The sequence below is a fragment of the Pinus tabuliformis genome, chromosome 4_2 (genome assembly GCF_031772625.1).
Source record: "Pinus tabuliformis cultivar Carrire ecotype Pingquan chromosome 4_2, CPIR1, whole genome shotgun sequence".
NCBI classification, from domain to species: Eukaryota; Viridiplantae; Streptophyta; class Pinopsida; order Pinales; family Pinaceae; genus Pinus; species Pinus tabuliformis.
The window spans coordinates 1,107,120,989-1,107,146,396 of NC_142304.1; the positions used below are offsets into that span (position 1 = coordinate 1,107,120,989).

General features: G+C 40.4%; 1 protein-coding gene across 1 annotated transcript in view; it reads left to right on the forward strand.

Moving 5' to 3' along the window:
* LOC149173542 (chloroplast sensor kinase, chloroplastic-like) overlaps positions 1-24,704 on the forward strand; it is a 176,584-nt gene extending 151,880 nt beyond the window's left edge. Inside the window, exon 9 of the mRNA XM_089424653.1 lies at positions 24,337-24,704. Coding sequence (XP_089280779.1) covers positions 24,337-24,570 — 234 coding nt within the window. The 3' untranslated portion in view covers positions 24,571-24,704. The remainder of the gene's footprint in view (positions 1-24,336) is intronic.
* Positions 24,705-25,408: the final 704 nt, after the last annotated feature.

Genomic DNA, 25,408 nt, shown 5'->3' on the forward strand with positions numbered 1-25,408 from the left:
CAGGGTGAAGGAAGAGGAGGGCATCAACATCAGTCAGAGACTGAGGAGGAGGTGACGCAGAGCATCAGAGGGACAGCTCAGAGAGGCAGCGCAGCAAGGGATGCAATGAAGGCTGGAGGGTCTTGGGGGTGTCAAAATTTCTCCAAAGGGAGGAGGAAAATTATCTCAGGTGTTTTCTCAGAGGTTTCTCTATGTTCTGTAAAAGCATTCCTTGTAAAGAGATTGTTGCTGAAGAATAATAAATAAACCCCCATTTGCTGCACCGGTTTTCCCGCATTGGGTTTTTCCGGGGACTATCATCCAAAAATAACTGTGTTGATGTGAGTGACTCTTGTGCTTGTATTTTCACTGTTCTTTTTTCTATGCTATTATGTGACAACTGCAGTAGCATTTATTTTGATATTTACTGAAGGGTTTTGTAAATAACTTATTGTGGAAAATAAGTAGGAGAAATAAATCAGTTACTGCAATAGAATTTCATGTTAGAAATTTTCACACATGATATGTGGACAATGTACTTTGATGGATCCAAGACACAGGAGGGCTCTAGAGCTAGTTGTGTTTTAATGGAGTCGCTGCAAATAAAACATTTGATCTCTAGCTGCTCAGAATTTGAGTGCACGAATAACATTGCAGAGTATGAAGCACTTGTCTTGGGCTTACAAAAGGCCATCGACCTCAACGTTGCCAATCTAAAAGTGTTAGGTGACTCCGAAATTGTGGTGCGTCAGGTATGTAACAATTTAAATTGTGTCACCTCATCTAAAAAGCTATCAACAAGAGGTATGGTGACTCATCTCTCACTTCCAAGCTTTTAATATTATTTCAGTTCCAAGAATGCATAATGCAGTAGCAGTGCCTTGGGAAACACTACTGCTAGGATGTCACTGTTATGGGATGACTTTTCTATTGAAATTTTGTATAAACCGTTCGTCCCAGATAATATAACTAACTTATGTGTTTTTTATGACGACCAACAGATATTGTACTTTATGGCCAACGCTGACATATTCAAAGATGCAGTGATTGACAAAGATGAGCACGAACATACACTGTAGGATGCGGCCAATGCGAGTAAAGGCAACCTCATCCCTAAGGGTGTGGTATCACTAGAAAATTTGTATGAACAACAGAACCGCTTCCAGGAACTTGTTAATGCCAAGACCCACAGTTCCACTCTGTCGCATGAGCAAATCAACTTGGGAACTGATAGAGATCCGAAGTATGTTAATCTCGGTACTTGTTGAACACCACAAGAGCGGCAAGCCTTTATCCGCTTGTTCAAGCAGTATCGTGATGTCTTCGCGTGGACGTATGTTGAACTCAAAACATATGACACGTGAATCATCCAGCATGTGATACCAATCAAGGAAGGGGCCAAGCCATTTCAGCAGAAACTAAGGAAAGTCCACCCAACGCTTGAGCCCCTCATACAGAAGGAGTTGAGAAAACTGCTGGATGCTCGGATCATCTACAAGGTGTGACATTCAACGTGGGTATCAAACTTGGTTCCTGTGAGAAAGAAGTCTGGGGAGATCCGCTTGTGCGTAGATTTTTGCAATCTCAACCGCGCCTTGGACAAGGATAACTACCCCGTGCTGTCCATGGAGCAAATACTGTAAACAGTATTGGGGGACAAAATTTTTTCTTTGCTCGATGGATTCTCAGGTTACAACCAGGTTCTGGTAGCAGAGCCTGACAGATTAAAAACTACCTTTAGAACGAAGTGGGGCACATTCGCATTTCGACGAATGTCGTTTGGGCTAGTCAATGTTGGTGCAACATTCCTGTTAGCGCTTGAAATTTCACCTCAGGCTGAGAAAGGTAAACCTCAAGGCTACATCAAACCATTCAGCCTCGTAGCTAGCCCTACGGGGCAAGAGAAGACTCTCTCCGGTCAATCTCGGTAGATCTTCAATGGGATGAGATGACCAACAAGGTAACACTGATATTAGGCTAGTAAACTGATTTAAAAGGTTGATTTGGGGTTTTTTGGGTTTTTGGTGGCAGATTGAGGAATTGCAATTTTGGGTGCGGGGATTGGACACAGTTTCTGCAGGGGGTTCTTTGGGGCGAGGTAGGAAACCGTATTGATGCCTTAAACTGAGATGGATGATCAAGAATGAAAGAGGAGGAGCTAAAGAGAGCAAACAATGACTTTGAATTCCCTTTAGACAGTAGAAAACATTGAAATTAAACAAATTTAAAAGCAGAGCATGGCTAGCATGAATTCATACTTTAACACTTCATTTGTTTAATGTGCAGCAGTAAAGAAAGGAAATGAATCACATAACAAAGCTTACAAGAACATGAAGAAACACACCATCAACACATGAGTCCACAAGAATCCCAAAGATGACTGCAAAACCCTGGTCTTCCTTAGCCAAAAATTGCAGAGATACAAGTGAAATAATACAATGATAGCTTCTCCCTCAAGAGTCCAACCATGAAAATGAGCAAGAAAGTACATAATATAGATGATCTAACCTCTTTCCCTGCCTCTATGGGTCGAGCTCACTATCCTAGGAGCTGTTTGAACCACTTCTAAACTAAGCACTACAAAATAGGCAGTCAAAACAACTTGCCTCTATAAACTTGGAAAACAGTTCATACATTCAATTTTTACCCTTTACATGAATAAATCTTCTAGAAATGTTAAACAAGAGTAAAAGTATCCAAAAAGTGTCACAATTACATCCATGAAGACCATCATTAACCTCAGAAAGTCGAAAAGAGTCAAATCTGCAATTTCTGGGCTGAACTGGTCAAATCTGGCAAAATTTCCTCAACGGGTCGCGCCCCTTTTCTCAACGGGTCACACAATTTGGAGCTCTGTTTGGGGCACTTCCAGGTGTCAGAATTGGGTGCAGGATAGCTCGTTGGAAAGGTCTGCAAGTCTACTTTCCAACCCAACTGGAATTTTTGAATTTGGAGTTCATTTGCCCAGTCAAAACTCAATTCTCCCAAGACTGCTTCTGCAACTCAAAAAAGGGGCAAAAAGTCAAATTTTGCATGTATTTTGACCTTCTGGAGGCCCAAAACCCCATAAAAACTCAAGTCCATTCATAGGCATATGTAACTTTGCATGACAAATCTAGAAATGCTGAGTTTTTGCAAAAAGGAGCTACGATGACAAAGGGTCTCACCGGGGGTGAGACCCGTTGAGGAGCCAAAACCTGTAAATTTTCAAAAAATGCCAAAATTATCCAAAATTCTCACAATTTTTTGGGATTTGTGCTGTAGCTGATGCTAGTGAGTGCCATGATCTTTGAGGGATGCCTCAGCCAAGATACGGAGTGGATTGGTTTTCTTCCTCCGCCTAAGAGCCTCGGACAACCTCCTTTGGAACATTTTCATTTTGGCCTTGCATACATGCATCCTTGCCCAATAGTGATTCTTCATGTTTCTCAGCAGCTGTTTCTCTTGGTTGGCCTTAGCCAACAGCCTCTCCAAGTGGGCATTCTCCTGAATGAGCATTGACTCTCGGTCAGCAGGCAATGGATCACCGGGTCTTCTACGGTTCAAGACTCGGTCGCTACGAATCCTCCATAGCTCATCAAGTGCTTTCTCCTCCTCCAATTGTTTGTTCCGCTGCTCCAGGTAAGTAATAGTCCATTGGGCACCCTCAAGTCTCCTCTGTAAAACATCATTTTCAGCCCTGAGATGCTGAATGATCTCCTTCGCCTCTTGGCTAGGAGAACTGGCCTCAAGATCAATCACCGGATCCTCATGAATCATGGGCTCTTTGCCCCTCTGTAGTACCTGTGTTGGTGAAGAAAGCGAGGCCCCTTCCACCTGATGTGGAGATAACACTCGCTGAGTTGAAGATGAAGGCGAGACCCCTTCCACCTGCTGTGGAGATAGTACTCGCCTAGCTGCTGCAAATAAGGCCCTTGGGCCTTTCTGATAAGTGACCAAAGGAGTGGAGCTGACATGTCGGGTGACGGGAGCATCAGGCTGCTGAGATGGTCCTCCCTCCTCATGAATGACCTCATGGTGTGGCTGAGGTGGCACTGTGAAAAACTCACGGGAGATGAACTCCTCCCATGAGATGCCCTGCTGAGTCAACTGATGTGAGACTATGAGCTGAATCAAACCATAATGACACAAGCTCCTGTACTGCTGGGCTGGGGTCTTCTTCTGCAACATGGGCACCATCCTCTGAATGTTATGAAACAAGAAGACCGGGATGTTCATCATCCTCACTCGGGTGAAATGCATCAAAAGGCGAATGTGATATGAGTACACCTGTGAAAATCTGCCCTCACAGGTAAAATAATGCATAATAAGCCTCATGATGGGAGCATACTCGCTCCGGAGAAATCTGAATGGAAAAACACCTGTCAAAAGTCTCACGAATGGTGGCCGGACATAGGGCTCAAAGTGAACAAAATCTAGCAATCTGCGCTTAGGCCATACCTCACCCACATTTGGTATCCCTGTAGCCTGTGAGATCACCTCCGGTGTCAATGTGAAGTTCACCCCTGCCAGAGTGACATGTCCATCATGGAGGTGTAAGACAAACAAGCGGGCCAACTCTCTATGATGCTGAATCTGAGAAATTCTCTCACAGAAATCATAACAAGACATATACTGAAAACAAGTCACTGCCATGGGGCAAGCCTGTAATTCTGCCAGAGAGGTGGGCTCCTCTCGCTTATGATGTCCACCCTTACCACCCTTACGAGGCCTCCTCTGTTCCTCAACCTCTATAGATGATGAATGGTCATCACTTTGCTCATAAGTTTTAGTTTCTGACATGGTTTAGGAGCAAAGTGGACAAATAAAATTGCTGTCTCTGCCTGCAAAAAGTGTTGAAATCTATGCTGTTTCAAGGGGAACAAAACATGAGGGAAATGTTAGGGGAGGGATCTTTTAACAAGGAATGGGAATATATAAATATTACAGGGAATTTTTAAGGGAAATTTTGCAAATCATATGCATATAGGAACACATATTTGTAATAGGGAAATCATTTGCAAAGATTATTGCATATGGGAAAAACATGCATGAAAGTAAACATGGGAATATATGTATTCATGTTCAATAAGGGAAAAAGGGAAACCATGCACAAAACATGCTGACATTTTACCAACAATTTTTGTTATTTTGCATAAGCATATGGTAGAGGGGAATTAGGGTTTTCATTTTTTGTTTTTGATGCTTTGGGAAAGGGGTAGGGTTTTCATTTTTAATGGCTAGGGATGGGGAAAAATTTGCATTTCATTTATAAAATAATATGGGAAGAGATGAACATATGAGTGTAAGTGATAGGGAAAGGAAGGGAAGCCAACCAAAGGGAAAAGTAACTTGAAACAACACAAACCCTAGCACAATTTGGTCATGAACATAGCAGCCATATAAAGAGTTCCACTTGCAAAATTTTGATCATAAACGCATGCCCATGACATCCACCATTCATAACAGCAATGAATCCATGTTTAGAGCACCTACCTCGAGCAAATTTGGTGATTTGGAAGAAGATTAGGGAAATTTTTTGAAGTTTGCAGCAGACCGGCTCAACGGGTCGCGCAGGCCTCCCAACGGGTCGCGCACGTTGATTTTCAGAACTGCAGAAGCGCTCTGGACGGGTCGCGCACCTCTCTCGACGGGTCGCGCCCCTCTCAACTGCCCGAAATCGCTGCAATTTTGCTCCTTTCTCTCAATCACTCTCTCTATCTCTCTTGCAAGCATTAGAATGCACAATGAGAGTGAAAGGAGGGAATTTGGGCTTTTATAAGTCTCATTTGAAAAAATTTCATTTACAAACCCACTTTCTAATGTTTATTTTTGACACTTTTAAAACACTGATTTTTTGGTTTCCTTTATCCTGAATTTGACTCATTGAGTGCTTTGACTTGATTCTTTTTGCAGGTAGATCATCTGAGGGACTTTGGCAAGGAGACCAGGGTTACTGCTGCCCTTTTGAAGATTTTTTGGAATTTCATTCTTTTTACAAAAATTTAACATGACCTTGGCTTTAAAAACAGAGTTTTTAAATCCAAGGTTAAAAATGAACTGTACATGATGAAAATATTCAAAGAAACATGTTTACAATCCTCCCTCTGGCTTGCTGGGCACTCAAGGACTTTCAAAGACATGACCTTGCAAAGATAAATGACCAAAACCCTAGACCTAGGACCTTTGACCTCAAGACAAAATAGGACAAGCTTGAAAGAGCTTAATGACTGATATTGACCTGATTCAGCAAAACCAAGAGGGGTATAAATAAACCAGCTCCTCCATCAGGGTTATGGCATGCCTAACGGGATGCAAAATTTGACACTGATGAGACACCTACTAATGTAAATGCAAAGAGCTTTGATCACTGATGGAGGGCTTTCAAGACCGACACTAACAATTCCAACGCGCGATGGACATTGCCTTTCATGGTCTTATTGGACAGAGCGTAGTGGTCTACCTTAACGATGTGACAGTATTTTGAAAACAAAGGTCAGACCACCTGCGCCATCGGAAGAATATTTTTGAGCGATGCCTTAAATACGGGATATCCTTAAATCCCAAAAGCATATCTTTGCAGTGTCTAAAGGTAACCTTTTGGGACACATCATTGCTAAAAGTGGGATCAAGGTAGACCCGGACAGGGTCAAGACCATCACGTAGATTCCCCACCTAGTGAACAAGAAATCCATGCAGTCTTTCTTGGGGAAGATCAACTTCCTCCGAAAGTTCATCTTTGAATATGCACAAATCATTAAACCAATACAAGAGATGATTAAGGACGCATTTATAAATGGAACAAGAGGGAAAAGGACGTGCTTGCCCATATTAAGCAAGCTATAGTAGAAGCACCTGCGTTATACAACCCAAATTTCGGTAAAGACTTCTTGCTCTACACTTTTGCTTCCGACACCTCTCTTGTTGTTGTGCTAACTCATAAGGATGAGTTGAACAATGAACGGCCTATCTCCTTCATGAGTGCAAGTCTGCAAGGACCAGAGCTCAACTACCCTGTCGTGGACAAATAGGCTTATGCAGTGTACAAGGCGGTAAAGCACTTCAGACCCTATCTGTTAAAAAACCGTTGTGTTATCTTTGTTCCACACCCAACAGTCAGATCACTGCTCGTTCAGCAAGAACTGGGTGAAAGGAGGGCGAACTAGATGACCGGATTACAAGAGTATGATCTAGACATCAAGCCAGTTCACACCATCAAGGGTCATGGTCTTTTCCAGTTAGCAGCAGAGGCAGTAAATGCAAAAGAGGAAGAAGAAGAGCTCGTAGGATGGGAGTAGGAAATTGAAATGTACAATGTTGAGCGAGTCATTCCCACTCCAAACATAGACTCTTGGTACACAGATGTGCGCCAATACCTCTAGCATGGCACCGTGCCCTCTCACTTCTCTACATGGCAGAAGAGGGCACTCCGACTCAAACCATTGTCATATCAATTGTTGCATGGGGTGTTTTTCAAGAAGCACCATAATGGAGTATTACTCATGTGTTTGGGGGCACACGATTCAGAAAAGGTTTTGCATGATCTCCATGGCGGACCAACTGGAGGACACTTCGCAGGCAACACTACAACACATAAGGTTATGCAGGTCGGTTTTTACTGGCCTACATTATTCAAAGATGCTCATTCTTATGCTTGCAAGTGTCAGGTCTGTCAATGGTGTGTCGGCAGAAATTAGAAGTCAGCAACCTCGCTGCAGCCCGTTGTAGTGGAAGAACCTTTTCAACACTAGGGCTTGGATATCATTGGGAAAATTTTCCCACACATCGAAGCAACATTGCTATATCCTAACTGCTACAGATTATTTCATGCAGTGGACAGAGGCAATTCCGCTAAAACAGGTGAACAATCAGGAAGTCATTAGCTTTTTGCAACAGAATATCATCTCCAGGTCCGGCGTCCCTACGTCACTTGTTTTTGACAATGCAAGATACTTTTCCTCGTTAAGACTTTGTGATTTTGCATTGGAAAATGGTATTATCTTGAAACATTCTGCTAATTATTATCCACAGGAAAATGGTCTTACGAACAAGAACCTCATCCATATCATCAAAAAGACCATATTCTCTGAACAGCGAAACTAGCACTTTGCTTTGGTGAATGCCTTATGGGCTGACTGAGTCACGCCCAAGCCTTCTCTGAACACCTCCCCTTACTTCCTGGTGTACAAAAAAGAAGCCATCCTCTTGTCGAACATCTACTTGCCTGCTCTCCAACTATCCCAAGAGTCCCAAGGCAAGCCATGTCTTCTAGTTCAACATAGGATGGACACTTTGTACAAGCTACAGGAAGAAACGCTGAAAGCTAAAGAAAAATTCTTGCTTCACCAAAGTCGTATCAAGAGATGGTTTGATAGATAGTCTGCAAGGAAAAATGGCTTTGTTGTGGATGACTTAGTCCTAAAGTGGGATAAAGCCCAAGAGGACAAAGGCAAACACACTAAGTTTCAATCCCTATGGATTGGTCCATACACAGTTCACGAGAAGCTTGGCCAACACACATATCGTCTTCAATCACTTGACAGGAAGATTGAATCTCTCCCTATCAATGGCCAAGACTTAAAACAATATTTTCAATGAAGATATAGGGCTGTGCCCCGTACTATGTACATAGTCATTTGTTGTTTTTTTTTTTCTTTGGTTGAATTTTGTGTTGTTTTCTCATGTAAACAAGTGTTGTGCTTGACTTCATTGCAGCTTCTAAGTGGGTGTGTGGCTGAAGTCTAAAGAGTCTTGTGACACTCTAGCATTTGGCTAGCCTTTCGTCTGTCTTCCTTATGTTAGTTACATCTTTTGGCCTATGAAGTCCCAACGGAAAATACAACCCATCCATAAGGAGAATTTTGGTCCAACCATGAACCCATGGGTAGTTTGGAAACCTCATGCTTATACTCAGTGTTTCTGCTGGTGTTCTCAAGCTTATCCAATTAGTAGAAATGGAGAAGGGGGAAATCTAAACAAGCAAACCTAAAGCAGAGGTATTTATATGCTTCTCTGAAGGAACAACCTCTTTTGCTCTCAATAAGTCGGGATCCCTCTATCACCCCAAAATAAATAAGTGTCAATGCACAATTCTCTTTAAATAAATAAATAAAGGCGAAAGAAGGGAAAGGCTTCCTACGCAGAGAGGTGAAGCAGGCAACTCCGTCGAGGTATTGTCCAGGCTCGCTGGTAGTGGAGCAATGTTTGTGTTCCTGTGTGACTCTATTGGGGTACTGTCCAGGCCTACTGACAGCAAAGCAACACCAGAGATGAAAAACTATACTCTAAAAATCTTAAGCTCGCGAGCTAAACTACTCTTCCCAACTCGAAACATTGTGATTACGTTGAATCTTATGTTGTGTTTAACTGAGAAGGTATAAAGGGAACCATGTCTGCTCATGAGGTAAGTGGGAAGGCCAAAATAATCTACACGATGAATCAATACTCCCTGAGGGACCAAGGCCCTACACAAAAGAAACTAACCAAGATAGAGAAGCTGGAATTCAACTAGTGTGTCACCAAGTGTTGTAGCCGCTACAACACCCTCCAAATTGGTTTGCACTCAAATTTCGGAGCCTTCCTTGGCCTTTTCCTTGATTGTTGCAAACACTCAAGCTCATCCCATGAGCTTTCTTGAAGTTCTTAGACTACTTTTGCTTGTTGGATTACTTGTCGTCTTTTCGCATGTTTCGCCGTTATGTAATGTTTGCAATCCTCTCTAGTGGTTTCGAAGGTCAGTTCTTGTGTAAACGAGTTGTCCTAACCATGTCAACATCTATCGCACTCATACACAAAGTCTTGAATGTTGTCACACAAGTGTCGTCACGGTCGTCCCAAAGTCTATCTTAAGTGTCACGTCTTGTCATGAGATAGTCACACAGAGGGGAATGCTTTGTTTGTTTGTTTCGATGATCTATGTTGTCTTGTCGTCAAAGTATGCCAAGTGGGTGATCACGAGTCAAGTTCATCACGAATCCAATTCCCTTTCCACACTTAGCCATTTTCGGAAAATCTTCTCGACCGGGCAACTTAGCTTCATTCAACCCTGACTGCGTTGCGCACTACGCAGTCTCATCCCTTATTAATTTTTTTGCCTGGAACTGCGCAGTGTGTAATCACTGTCTTTCAGGGTTGTGTTTCTGCGCAATCCTAGAGCCCAATAGCCTTCCTTGACCCCCAGAATTTTGCAGTTGTGCCTCCCAGTCTACCTTGAACTGCGCACTTTGCACTTTCAGTCCTCAAGCTTCTCCCTTGCTTGCTGGAACCCCGCAATGCACAGAGAGCCCAGCCTCTCTTGGCCTCCAAAACTGCGTAGAGGCTTCCTCTAGTGCCCTTCCCTCAGCCAGAGCTCACTACCCTCAAGAACTGTGCAGATTTGTCCTCCAAGCCTCTCTGCTACCCAGTCCCCCTTGCCTCTGAAAACTACGTAGAACTAACCTCTCAGGGCCTCATCCTGCATCATCCACTGCTTGCTTGAAATGCGCAATCTTGACCCTCAGTGGCCACTGCACAATTTTTCTCCCGAATGAGGATTGTGCTGAAAAGTTCCCAGTCAAGCCTGAGCTACGCTCTGCGCAGTCTCAGTGATCAATCTCTCTCCCTGTAAGCTAGAACTGTGCAATGCGCAGTTACTGACCCCTTCCTCCCAGTCTGTGACTTGTCTCGGGCTCAGTTCATGGATAACAATCCATCATCTTAGACTAGGGAGTTTTCGAATTGATATCATCCCGTCATGAGTGAATTGTATGAATAGGTACACTATCAAGTCATGGCATGATGATGCAGAAGCGAGAAGAAGGAAGGAAGCATGCCTAAAGACTCACTTGTAGTTGAACTTATGAGTGGACCTATCAAGAGCAAGCAAAAGAACACAAGTTTGCAACCACCTCCCAAGACCAAAAATCAATGAAGAGCCTACATCATCAAGCTATGCGGAGGAGAAGAGAAATCATATCCAAGAACACATCTATCACTCAGCAGCAATAGCGGCTTGACATTGCCACATCATCAAGCCAGTCCATGTCAACAATGTCATGTCAAGTCATGTCATGAGTTGTCATGTGCCACATCACTAGTGTGGACCATGTATATTGTAATCAAATCTATTGTAAAGTGGAATTCCAAAGGACACACATGAATATGAAGAGTCATGTAAGTTGAACAATCATGAGGGTAGTCAAAGAGTCACAAAGGGGAAGCATCACCCTTGGTTATATATACCCCTTCATTGTATGAGCACAGGACTTTTCACCTTGGCTCCTCCTGCAAGACATTAGAAAGACCAACTAGTTCTTTGAGGATCAAGGAGTGGCTCCAATGTCCCACTACTGGGGCTAGTGATGTACAATGTAAATATGTGTCTTGGAACTTTTGCTTAATAACAAAAGCCTTTTCAGGCCAGCGCATTCTTCATGCATGAAATAAGAATTTTTGTAAGACTATTCTATAGATATTTGTATTTTATGTTTGCTTTCACATGTACTAAGATAGTTGAACTATTTTAGTTATGTTAGTGCTTATCTTGTTGAGAATGTGTTGTAATGGTTGCTATTTGTTAAAATTGGCAACTAGGGCCAAACTCCACATGGGTCATCTTATTTATGATAGCTGATATTTTTCTTGGATTCCTCTCTCTGAGAGGTGTAGGATTGATCTAAAGATCCGATTCTGACATGTACAAATGAAGTTATGAATTTATTTTGATTATGGTCAAATTGTCAAGGTCGGCCAACAAACTTATGTAGGCTCAGAAGCCCAACAGTCACGTCTATTCATCCTCAACGTTGTATATAAATAGAAGGTGACTTAGCCTCATTTGGACACACTCATCTTCACACCTCTCTCTCTCTCATTGATTGGGTACAGATTTCTGGGCCTCTCTCTCTCTCCACACATCTGAAATTTCAGGGGATTGAATTTCTGGACAGTTTGACCAAGCGTTGACTAGCATGTGTTGACCTCCTTTGACTACATTTTTGTGAGGGCTATCTTTGTTTGGGCGGGCTGCATTTTTTAGCACAAAAATCAAGGCTAAACGTTGATTGTTGACCAGTGTTAACTGCCGCTAGGGCTAACCACAAGTGGGTTGTTTGACCAAACTTTGACTGGGTTGAATTTGACTGTTTTGAGGGTTTTTTGGAGGTCAAAGTTGACTGAAGTTGACCGATTTGCTGAGGGTCAGATATGCGCTATTGGCCAACGTTGACTTTTCTGGTTAGGGCTCTTTGCTGCTATTATAAATTATGAGGTTTGTAAATTGTACTATCTCTCTCTGTTGAACTATTGAAGACTAAAAGAAGATTTGATCAAGGGTTTCCCCACATTGGGGTTTGTCCCTGACTGGTGCCACATCTTGTGTCCTCTTGTCTTGGCTTGTCTTCTACTATTTTTTTATTTTCTAATTGCATTCTACTATCATGTTGATGTGATTGCTAATCTGAATATTGATATTGGGTTAATAAAAAAATTGAAGTAAAATTGCTCTAAAGCATAGAACATACCATTGTTGCCTAAAATTAACATTATTGTTGTCTCATCCTTGTTGACTATTCCGCAAGATACTAGACAAATTTTTCCTTGTTCATTGGTTATAACAACTGTCACATCCGCTGTGGACTATTCCTTTGGATGGTAGACAGATCTTCCCTTGTTTGTTGGTTGTAACAACTATCGCATTCGCTATGGACTATTTTGTTTGATGTTGGACAGGTCCTTCTGGTTCATGTGTGTCTCTTTCTGGGTGGTACTATTACCTCTCACTTAGAGGCTCACTTTTCTCTCCCCCTTTGCAGTAGAAGAACCTCGACATAGTTTCACTGCACACTCACTAGGCACACTCCCCTTGCTTTTTGAAGACACCATTGCATCACTCTCTTGTGCTGATAGTTAGAGTCAAGGCAAATATTTAAGGATTTGGCAACCGAGCCTTTATACCGGATGGGACTCCTACACCAAACGGTGTGAGGTCTGATTGGGACTTCATATTAGGGAGATCACCTGAATGTTGGCGGGTCCAACAACATCAACACAGTCAAACAAAACAAGACCCAAATGAAATCAAGCCAAGTTACAACAAACCCAGTGGCAGAATTGGCAAATTCATCAAGCCGTTGAAGAACTAGAAAAAGGTGGTTAACTTCGAGTTAGTAAAAGAAAAAGGCAAATCAAGCTAGTCATTGGACAAGTCAACTAGCCATTAGCGGGTCTAACTAGCCATTGGAGACTTCATGGACCAAGAAAGTAGCCATTAGAAGACAAATTACTCCTTCAAATGACCAAGTCGAATTTCCTCCAAGGCAAATACATGGAATGTTGAGATACTTTAGTCTACTATTTTTTGTTGTTGACCTTATCAAGCAATTAGCAAAGGAAAACGTGGACCAAATTGGGAAATTTAGTCAATTCGACTCCTTGGAGGGCAATCAAAAAATTGTAATGAAATATTTTATGAAAAAATTACTAAGTCTCCAAATTGTAGATGACTGGTAAAATAATATTTCGAGGAGTTCAAACTAGCCATTATTTGGCCGTTGCAAATTATTCTATAAAAGGCTAGCCTCCCTCATGTATTTCTTATTGTTATCGTATGAAATTTGTGCCATCAATTATAAAGAGCTCACTTTTGCAAACCACTGTCTATAATTTGTATATACATTGTGTGGAGTGGTTTTTAATCTTCATTTTTTTCCTGATCATATGCTATTGCAATTTAATCTAATAAACTTGATAACAAGTAAAACTACCAAAGGTTAACAGATTGTACCACTGAGCGGCTACATGGTCACGAGGAAGGGGCGAACTAGGGGGAAACTCCACTTGGCCTTTTTGTTTTGCAGGTGGATCAATCCAAGCTACCAGACCATTTTGAACTGAAGCTTCAAACCGTGTAGGGTTTTGTATTCATCACAAACATGAATTGAAGATCAAAGATGCCACATTGAAGGATTTGCTTCTAGTTGGCTTCTAACATTATTAAAGGTGTTAAGTCAATAGTGGGGGGTGACTTTTCTTAGAGACCAAAGCCACTCCCTTGATTTATCAAGCAAGATCGACTTAAGAAGGTATTGATTTCACTCCTGCAAGGGTGAGGTAAGTTGGGCACAGGTATAAACTTGGTGAGGTAAGTTGGGCACAGGTATAAACTTGGTGAGGTAAGTTGGGCACATGTATAAATTCAACAATCATTTTTTTCAAAGAAACTCAAAAAAAAATCATTTTAAGCATTAGTTTAGGATTTATTTTCTTGCTAGTTCCTCCATTTATTTATTTTATTAGTAAACTTTGCCTTGGGGAAATAAATTGCTAGATTTAAGGTACAAGAATGGCTTATTGCATACCTTATGCTTGTATCTAGTTAAATTACTTTGCAGATCCAAAAGTTTATTGGATGTAGCACATGAGATCTATAATAAAGACAATGGTTTCAGTGCTTTTCCAATTAAGTTACACCTCAAAAATCCTTCCTTCGACTCTATTATGCTTAATATTTCTTCTTTCACTATTTAGAAGTAATTCTATTTCATTTCTAGCCACTTTTAAAGTTAAAATTCAGAATTGAAAGTTCTTGAGTCATTTTGCCAAAGAGGGTTTCACCCAAATTCCTGAAAAAGCAATTTCCAATTTGCTGGAATTGACTTTTTCATTTGTCATAGGTTCAGCTGTGATAAGCCTCTATTTTGATCCGATAGTGGGGGCTTAAGTCGAGGTGACAATGGGTCCTTTCCCTGTGTCTGCCCATCAAGTAGGTTTCCAGGACCCTAGCAACTCTGCTAATCGGATCAGTAACAGATAGTTTTTCTTTCGCCCATTCAAAACATTTTAGTAGGAAATTCCTTTATGTTCTCAAATAAATGTTTATATCCGGTACAGATAAGCTTATCTAAGATCTGGTTCATGTTTGTTGAGAGTGAAGTACAAGGTACTTGTATGTCCAATATCCTCTATCATATTGGATTTCTCGCTATGTTATGAATTTTTACTTGAGTATAATCTGCTAATGCTCACAAAAATCCTAAGTGTTATTCAAAGCCTTAGGGTCCTTGTTGATTCTTGTCATTAGCATTGCAGACTATTACAACAATATCACCCACATTAGCCAAACGAAAAAATGTAGATTCACTAACTACAATGCTACAAGGACTATTATACATATCCTTCCTTTTCCCTCTTTTGATGATTATTCGATTCTTGTTCATTGAAGAGAGACAACTTACTCTTTGTACAGCAGCCCTTACTCTTCATCAATGTTCCACCAAGTTTTTGGGACTTGGGAGTGTGGGAGCAAGGAGACGCACATGGCGGACATGTAGGAGCACCCCCAAATTATAGGGAAGTTCAGTGGGGACAAGTGAATATCGAGGTCCATAGCATAGGGGTCATTGTCTCGAAAATTATAAAATTAATAATGATAATGATAAAATCTCCACAATAACAATTCATCTCATGAAAATTCATCATTGTGCAATCCAATGGAAACATTATAATGTTGTCAATCCTAAAATTCTGAAAATTGTTAAGTATGCTAGATTTTGAATGGGATATTAAATTATACTTTATCCTTATGAAGCTTGATGAGGTTGGCAGTATTCCCACAAAATCTAGCACCCTAGTGCTAGGCCACACCAGATCCCTGGGAACAATGGGATCCACCACCATTGTCATATTAGTAGCAAATTTCCCTCCTGTTTTGTGGGAAAATGTTATCCCCACAAGGGAGGCGTCCCTAGCAAGTCATAGAGGTTACATGACTAGGGATCCTAACCAAATGGCTGTCTACAGGGCTTGTAAAGTTTACACCCCATGATAGTCTTCAATGAAATATGGCTCCAGGCGAAATGAAGTAACGAGGTCAAAGAATCGACGGCTTGAGATAGGCTTTGTAGATGCTCAAATAGATTCTCAAACACATGTTGCTTTGAATTTAATTATTTATGTTGATTTGGGGTAGCATCTGATGTGCTCTAGCCATGAAAATTGGTGGAGAGGCTAAAGCACATGAGATTTCCAAGACCATAAATGGTTTGGACAGATTGTACCCGGTTTGGGAGATATTAAAATAATTAATATTTTTAATGGAGTTCTTAAGTCTAAACTTAGGAAAAATATAATATTAATGGGTATTAATATAAAACTAGTTTAGAAGGTTCCAAAAGTCATGGATCAAGCCAAATCTAATCTTAGCCGTTGATTAGAGATGTAATCTCAACCGTTGAAGGACCAACAACAAAAGTATAAGAAGAGGCTTGAGGGTCAGTTGGAGAACGCACCGAGTTGATCAAGAATTCGATTTTCTGGGGCAGGGCTTGCTGAGGAAATCAAAGGAGTGATCTAAATTGCAGCTGAGGGGTAGTGAATATAGTAGCAGAGAAGCAGAGATAGTACCAGGAGCATCAGTGCAGAAGTCGGGAGAGGGTTGGCCCAGAGCCAGCCAGAGGCCACGCAGAGGCAGCCAGGAGTTGCACAGAGCCTGAGGAGGGCCAGCGTTGGAGACGCAGAGGCTCCAGACGCTGACGCAGAGCCCCGAGAGGCTGACGCTGGGCTAGAGAGACTGACGCAGACCCTAGAGGTTGACGCAGACCGTAAAGGCTGACGCTGGGAGATTTCGTGGGGCAGATTAGAACTGGAGAGATGGATAGGGTGACACAGTCCCTATCAGGGTGACAGAGAGCAGCAAAAGTGTTGCAGTGTCGCTGTGGGATCATTCATCCGGTGATTTAGTCAAAATATATGTCTTCGACTGAGAGGTACTACTACCGAGGGCATTCTTTGTTGGGTGAGCCATTTCTGGCACCCAGATTGTATTCTGAAACTGCTTAATAATAAAACCCTTTGATAGCTGCACCGGTTTTCTCGCATTGGGTTTTTCCGGGGACATTAGTCCTGTTGACCACTACGTGTCAACGACCCATAGCAGTACACCTCCTTTTTTTCACAAAAGGGATAACGCTTGATCGTCGTGTTCGTACCATTCAACTATCATCATCAGCCTGATTATGTTATTTTGTAAACCCAGGCTGGATGAGTAAATTGTAAATAATCCTAGCAAATCTGTGTCATGTATGTAATTGCCTAGGTAAACCTAATATTCTAGTGATGATCTACGTTCCGGAAGGTTTTTTGTCTCATCGATTCATGATCGGCAGAGTTTTCCTTCAGCTTAACCCCAAAGCCGGAATGGATTTTGTCATTAGAATCTTAGGGGAGTCCTAGTGTGCTAAATCGAGTCTATGTAAAAGTGATTTGGGAATGACCCTAACTATTTGGTTAGGTTATTACAAATCGCTTGATCTGCTAGATTATATTTGTGTCACAGAACTGGGTGGTCTATGAGGGTCTATGTCAAATGGGTTTTCCCCCCTTGAAATGTAAAATGTAAAAATCATGATGTAAAGTCTCTTGAGGGTTAGAAAATGTTTTATCCCCTCATAAGTCCTAGGTCCTAGGTGTTTTTTCCAAAGGCTAGGTTCGAGGGTCCCTTTAAATAAAAAAATATAAAATATAAAACTAATAATAATAAATTAAATAAATAAATAAATAAAATAATAAAAAGTCAAAGTTTTGAGGAAGTAAATGCAAAATTTTAAATTTATTAAAATGCATTTAAAATTTCGATGGATGAGATTAAAAGAGATTTTGATCCTCATCGATAGTTGAGATCACTTTGACATGGATCACTCGAACTAACTGTTGGGAAATTTTTCTTTAAATAGGGTGTTAGGGGTCATCTGAGAAGATTGGATCTATGAGTCTTGTGCATAAAGAAAGCTCTCTTGTAGTCATTTTTCATGTGCAATAAAGAAAGACTTTGGGGTTGAAATCTTGCTGGTGTTACTCCTCCGGAAATGTTGTAAGATGTTTTATTTCTGTGCATGATTTTAATTTCAGCCATTGATGATAGCTTTATGAAGAGTGATTTTAAACGCAGGTATCTTGTTTAGTCGCTAGGGTTTGAATGGTAGTTAAATTTCTGAATATGGTGGCAGATATCTCCATTACATCTGGATTTTAGTATCGTTTTCTCCCTCTTTGTTAATGGTTGAACTAAGTTGTGCAGGAAATCCTTTTTTTAGATTACTGGGTGTTCGGGGAAGTTCTCGGCTGAACCAGCCAACTCCCGGATTGCATTTTTTGAAGAGCCCAACTGGTTTTGATCCCGGGCTTATCATTAGAATTTCTGTTGCGGATGCATGAAGGGTTTTCTGAAGCACCTCATATCGAACTTAAAATTTTGAAAATATTTATGTGGCACACTGACAAATATGGCTATTTAGAGCCTTTAAATTGTGAATACTGTAATTATTTAGCTGGTTTTAGGGTTTTTTAGTTTTTTTTTTTGCACATTTTATTTCTGGGTGCTTGTTTTTGTCATTTCAGGTTGCAGATTTGAAGGTGAGATTCAATCTTGAACCCAGATCTAGGCCCTGGAGGGTAAGATCTAGCCTCAGGATCAGCTCTAGCAGGAATATTTGCTTCAGGTCCACTTTTTTGCAAGTGCACGTTTCTATTGTTCAAGGGTTTGAAAATCTGGCAAATTTTTATAAGGGTTCATTTCACAAATCTAAAGCAGCACGATTCAAAATTTCTATTAAAATTTTCTGAAAATCATTTGTTCAAGGGTTTATGGGTCACCAGTTTCAGTTTCTCTGCTGCCCAAGGTCAAAATTTTTCTTTAGATAGAAAATCTCAAAATTTTTATGTTGTCTGGCAGCCTTTCTCCCCCCTACCAAAATCCCTCACACAGCTCGCATCACCTTCACGCATCGATCCATTTTCTCCATTACCTCACGCAGCAAGTTCCTACCATTCCCACGCATCTCCTCAGGCTTCTTCCCATCGTAGCCATCTCCCTCTTCCATCCCGCTGCTATCTCCTCCACCTGCGTGCTATCCATTACTCTCCACACTGGCAGAAGGTCAAAGGTATCCCATCCATCCAGCTCTCAATAGCTCCGTCGAAGCTACCCGCATCCTTCCACACTGCCTTCATCAAGCTTGCCTTTGCTCCTTGCTGTCATCCCTCAGCCTTTGCTCGAGTTTTCTCCTTGTTGTCGTCGTCTTGCTCGTTCCCATCCGCAGCCAAAACACCCGCCATCCATTTGGTGCCTCCTGCGTGAACTTTCTCCAGCCTTGCCCTCTGTCTGTCGTCGCTCTTCCCTCCTTCCGCGGACCTGCACAGGCACAACAGTAAACCTGTGGCTCATTTCAGTTTAGGTTTTATGTATTTTGATGTATACGTAAGGTTAGCATAGGTAGTTTATTTTTATTACTGTGATATATGCGTATGGTAAGTTTAAATTTTGGCAAGTTTAGATTTAGGTTTGATTTATTTTATTTTGGTTATAGTTTGATTTTTTCTTTATTTTGTTCTATTTAGATTTTATTTAAGCTTTGTATAGTTAGGGTTTAGGTTAGATTTTATAATTTATGTGTTGGTTAAGTTAGCGTATATAAAAAAGTCTCTTTTAGTTTTTTTTATTAGGCTTTAGTTTAGTTTACATTAAATTTTAAATTTAGTTTTGTTATATGTTAATTTTAAATTTAGAACATTATATCATAAAAAAAATATTAAAAAAAATAAATTTTAAAAGACTAATTTAAAATTGAAAATTCTTTTTGATGTCTTTTTTCTGTTGTGGGATTAATATTTGTCATTTTTATATAGTTAAATGCGCTTAAGTTTTATCTGAAGATTAGCTATCTGAAAGTGATGAATCATTTTATGAACTAGTTAGCATTTGAATTTCATGGTTGAGTAATGAATTTTGATCCTTTGAAATTTAATTGCTAGAGCTCTGTGCATCTTTTGAATATCTTGCATTTGGTGAAATTAATCATTGCTTGGATTATATAATGCTCGTTACATGTTGGATATTTTGTAAATATTTTCAAGCAATCATTAAATTACTTCATAAGCAGCAGCAGCTAATTAATTACTTGGTTTTCATTAACTCCATAAGGCATTGGTCTTAAGCATTTAAAGATCTAATCAAATTCTAAAATCGATCAAGTGCTTGTTTCCCCTCGCTGTGTCTCCGAAGCTAGCTGGTTCCCAGTTGGTCTTTCTTTATCCCATAGGGTCTACCCCCCTTAGCCTACTATATGGAGACAGCTTAAACAGAGAGATCGGGGATCAGGGTGACAGCCCCCGGTTTGAGCATTGTCGCAGTGCCTAGACACTCTATGCAAAAACAAGTCCAAAAACAACGGTGTCACTTGTGTGCTTGTTTTTCCTTTAGTTGATGATTTGTATGTGTTGAGACTGTACTTGTATTTATTTTCAGTATTTACATCGTAAATAACTTGTTAATTAATAGAACAAGTAGGATGAAATAAATTAGATTGTATAGGAAGAATTTCTGACGGATAGACTTAGAAAGTCCAACAATTTACACAAAAAGTATGAAGTGATGGAGAATGTAGGAACAGTGCCTTGGCTCATTAATGATTTTTTGGGCATATGGAATCAGAGAAGAAGACCTTGGATGGGGTGTGAAAGAGAGAAGGATAACCTCTCAATCTAACCCCTAGCAACTTTCCAAAGTAGGAGACTTAAGGTCAAGGAATGCAATCCACTTTCCTCGATGGATACTTGACAACAAATTTTGCATGTGAAGAAAATAGAGTTCATAAGAGATGTTGCAATTTTTTGATATGGCACATGACAAACCCTAATCCAACAATTGTAGTAAAATGGAAGATAATACCCATAATAAAATAACACAATTCATCCAAGCATCACTTCGTCAATCCAAAGAAAGTTCCTCCATTCAAAACATATCTTCCCCAAGACAATTCACCTCACTTAAACTATCCAATGTAAAAGTTTTCAAGTAAAGTTCCTCCATTCAAAACATATATTCCCCAACACAATTCCCTCGCTTGAACTATCCAATGTCAAAGTTTTCAAGGAAAATATCGCAGAAATTTCATATTTTTATAGAATCTCTCCCCCAAAACTCCATGGGAAAATGAAAGGAAGTGCACCTCTATTTATAGACTAGGTGCTCAACTTCCCAGATAATAAAATAATAATTTTCTGAGCTAGAATCCCCTAAATTACCCTAAGGAGGGGCAAAGGCCCTCTCTACATATTAATTAATCCTAAATGATATAAATTGGGGCTTCAGAAGCCACATATACAAAATCTATGGGTATAAGCCCTCAAAAGATGGCCCTTTTTCCACAAATGATGGGCAAATAAAGGGTGTTGATATAGCATCCAGCCTCGAAAGGCCCTTTAATAGAATAACTTCATCCATAAGTCTTCAAATCTATCATCCATTAGCCCCTGCACACAAGCTCCCAAGTGGTCTCCAAGGCAGGCACACAACACCCAACTCATCTCAAAAGAAATGCTACTCTGAACCCCTAACATGCAGCTCCAAATCCTTAAAAATGTGCAAGTGGGTTGTCAAGGCACCAACACTTCCACAAAGCAGTGACAAGGAGGGGCTCCCAATGTCCCAAAGAGGGTTGATTTCCTTCCACTAGTCGAGCCAATAACACCCCAAACTTCTCCTCCACATGTGGATGTGTGGGTGATTATGCATGCTGTATAGTTTTACAAGGTGCAGAACTCACCCGAGGCTTGATCAACACACAACCTTAAGCAATTTAAAAACACCCCTTCATTCAATACTTGCTTCAATTCAGCCCTGATTTCCTGCTCTAGCACCATTTCTTGGCTTATGATAAGGCTAGGGGTGGGTCAACCATATCTTTATTTACAAGTGTATAAATTTCCTTGAATAAGGTCGGCTCCATTTCAATTTAATCCAAAGTATAGGTCAGCCCTTCAGCATAATCCAGCACTCTCTCTCTCTCTCTCTCTCTCTCTATATATATATATATATATATATATATATAGAGAGAGAGAGAGAGAGAGAGAGAGAGAGAGAGAGATCACCTTAACTTATTTGAATCTCATTTCCTCGGCCTGATCTGAGGCTAGTTTGACCTTGAATCTGATCACACCTTTCCTTGCTTGTCACAGCAGGGAAACACTGGAATCATGCCAAGTTTCCTCAGTGCACAGTGAACAGTTCTGATATTATCCTCCTAAATCTTATGTGGGCCTGTCAATCCAAATCCCATCATGAACCTTGCTCTCTCATCAATGTTGGTTGTGCTTCCTCCACCAAAGGTTGATATATACATCTCTGGATGCATTCATCTCTTTCTGCCACAGTCAACAGGTCTGAATTCTGAGGAGCTGACCTTATATTGCCAAGGAAAGGTACACTCTCCCCACAGGTCTCAGAGGCTATTACAAGTTAAATTATATCGCTGGAACTTGCCCTTCAATCCTGCTCTAGAAACACTCCATAAAGACTGTAAAGACTCCCATACAGCCACTTAGAATTCACCTCTGGCGTTTCACTGTGCTACAGTTGTCAATCTCAGGAACATATCTGAAACAAGAGCAGTCCAATGACAGGTCCTAGGATTTGACAAGCAAAGCTGCAAGTCAATTCTGGTCTTTCAATCTGTCCGTAAGCCTGGGTTCAGTGACACAACCCACTGTCATATGACAGCACTACTTCTGATCTACATGGCACACTTGGAATGAAACTCTGACTGGACTGGTTTGTACATTTTTCATTAATGCATCCAGATTTTACCTTTTAATGCCCCACCAAACAGCCCTTCATGCAATCCCTGAGTCGCTTACCTGCTTGCATTGCTCAATACTTCGGAAAAAGAAATGTAACCCTTATCTGAAGGGTTACCCAACAACATGATGGGTAACAGGGACGACTCAAACATCCTGGAAACATTAATTACCAAGGTCATAAACACCTCAAAGCTCTAACCCTATCTTTTTTCTATCTTAAAGGGTTGCTGGACAAAAAATCAGGGTGGGGTGGGGGTGCGGGAGGGAATGGTACCCAAGCATCCCCCTTCTTGGGGGTGGGGAAACACACCCCCCCCCCCCCGCCCCCCCCCAAGGTTTCCCCCAAAGGAAGACATGGGGAGACATTTCCCCAGGCACCCCCTTACCCCTAGAGCATGAGAAATGTGGGGGACATGCCCCAAACCCTAGGGGATGCATCCCCATTGAACATTACTCTTCATCATTTTGAATTTCTTTTCAGGAGGGTATTATTCCACATTTTCCAGTATATTTCATTAGGTTTATGCCAATCTAACACAAGGACTAGTCCTCATCCATGAGAACATCCCCTCCATTTCCCTGTTCCCAAGGACATCGGAATCACAAGGGGATATCCTTTGGGACATGGGGGACATTCCTCATATCCCTTGCATGTTGCCCCCCTGAAACCAGAAACGTCCAGATGTCCCTCGATGTTTTCAGTTCCAAGTAGCACATATGTGGCACTAGCTCTCCAAAATTAAAATATTCATTTATTGGTTTGATATTCAAACCATTACATTATCTATGCAGTGAGTTCTGGAAAGCTGGTATGTCTATGTAATGGCGATGATGGGACAATGGTTTTGATTCCCATGTTTACTAGGTTCGTATACCCTATATGGATAGCATTGGGGTCAAACAATGACAGTGATAATGCGATGGATAGCACCGATGTGGCACAGGCTCTCCAAAAATAGAATATTCATTTATTATCTTGAGATCTATGCAGTGAGATCTAGAAATCAAGTATGTCTATGAAATAGGGGTGATGCGAGAACAGTTTTGACTCCTATGTTTACTAGGTTCTCATACACTATATCGAATTATCGAATTGTTTTGAGTGGGAGGTTAATATCCACTAGGACAAAGTCTATTGAACCTTGTTATTATCCCTGTGGCCGCAGGGAATAACGCATTCAAAAATGCATTGACCCATCAATTATCTGCCATTGACAAAAAATTAAACCAAAATTTTATAAAGTGAACATTAAGGAAAAGAAATATTTTTTTTTTCATTTTTAAATTCTATTTTTTCAAATTTTGATTAATCCATAGAATTGAAGTCTTATTAAGTCATCATTATTTACGCCCCCGGATTGTATGGGTACCACTGTCAATGTAGACAATATAAATATGATGTGATAAGATATGATGAGACTTATCACAGTCGGAAATGCAAAAAATATTTAAATAACCTCAACCAAGAGTATTTTGCGATGACACCTTAAGCATGGTGAGCATCCAGCTTAATGACTTAGGTAAGCACGGTTTTCATCATTATAAGCTGAAGTGAAATAAACACTTGATATGTATTGAGTTGGATCCGACATGATATGATCAGAGGGGGCCAAGCCTTGAACTGTAACGAGTTCCTAAAGGGGAACTCTCTTTGGGTTTTGTTGATTCATGCAGTTTTCAAATTCTTATGGACATGAATATTAGGAGTTCTGATTTATTATTTAGTGTCCTCCTTTTTTAATCAAATAGTGTGGCAACTTATTGCAGACTCAAACACATTCTCTGGCTCCATTTGGGTCAGAACTCTCTTTGGAAGCTAGAGCTCAAGACAATATTGCATGGAACTTTGTAGCTGGAATAACTATTGCTCGGGAAATTTTGGAACATTATGGTAGTGTCCTTCGTATGTTGTCTCCTTATTTACCGAATGCATTGTTAGGGGCAGGAGGAACACATATTGAAGTTTGGTTGCCTGCAATTCCTGTTGAGGGAGCTAAATAGATGTAAGCGCCGAGGATAAGGTGTAGACAGTGACTGATGTAAGTGAATACTGCTTTATTGGTGCAGAATGTTAAATTTGTATTAATCCTTTGTAAAATATATTAATGCAAAAATTAGTTGGGTTCCCCTATGTAGCTGCTCGTCATATTGTTCTGTTTTTTGTTTCTTTCTTCAGAGATAATTGCAAGTCATGATAATGCTGAAGTTCTATCATATTGTTATTGAATCTAAACAGTCCCTCAAATCAAAATTCCTCCTTTGGATATAAAGATATTATAAATTGGACTTCCTTATTAATCCATTAGATCTAAGATTGTCTTTGGGAAAACTCTTTCTTTGCAAGAATCACTTTGTAAATGAACAATTCACATCAAGATACCTTTCAAGTTTCAATATTTCTTTCCAATCTACCATTCCATTTTAAGGCATTTTTCCCTTTTGAACTCTGTGTGGGAAGCTGGAGAACTTTTCGAGCTAAACAAACGGAGATGGCCATTCTTATCTTTTTGAACATAAATAAGATACAACTTCAATTTTATTGGTTTGATTCTGTGGCACTCTTAAAATTCAAATGTCTTTTTAAATATACTTTTGGAATTTTCAATAAACCCATTACTGTCATCAATGTTTTCAAGGTAAAATAGTACAAATGCATTTTTTAATTACTGATTGAAATTACAAGGCATAACGCCATCTATGCATTTGCAATATTTTTCTTAGCATAGCCTTTCATATTTTATTTAGAGTGGAAAGAGAATTTTGATTACAACATTTCTCATGCTATGTTGTTTAGAGGATAAAAAAATGATATTATAATAACACAGAAATATATATATAT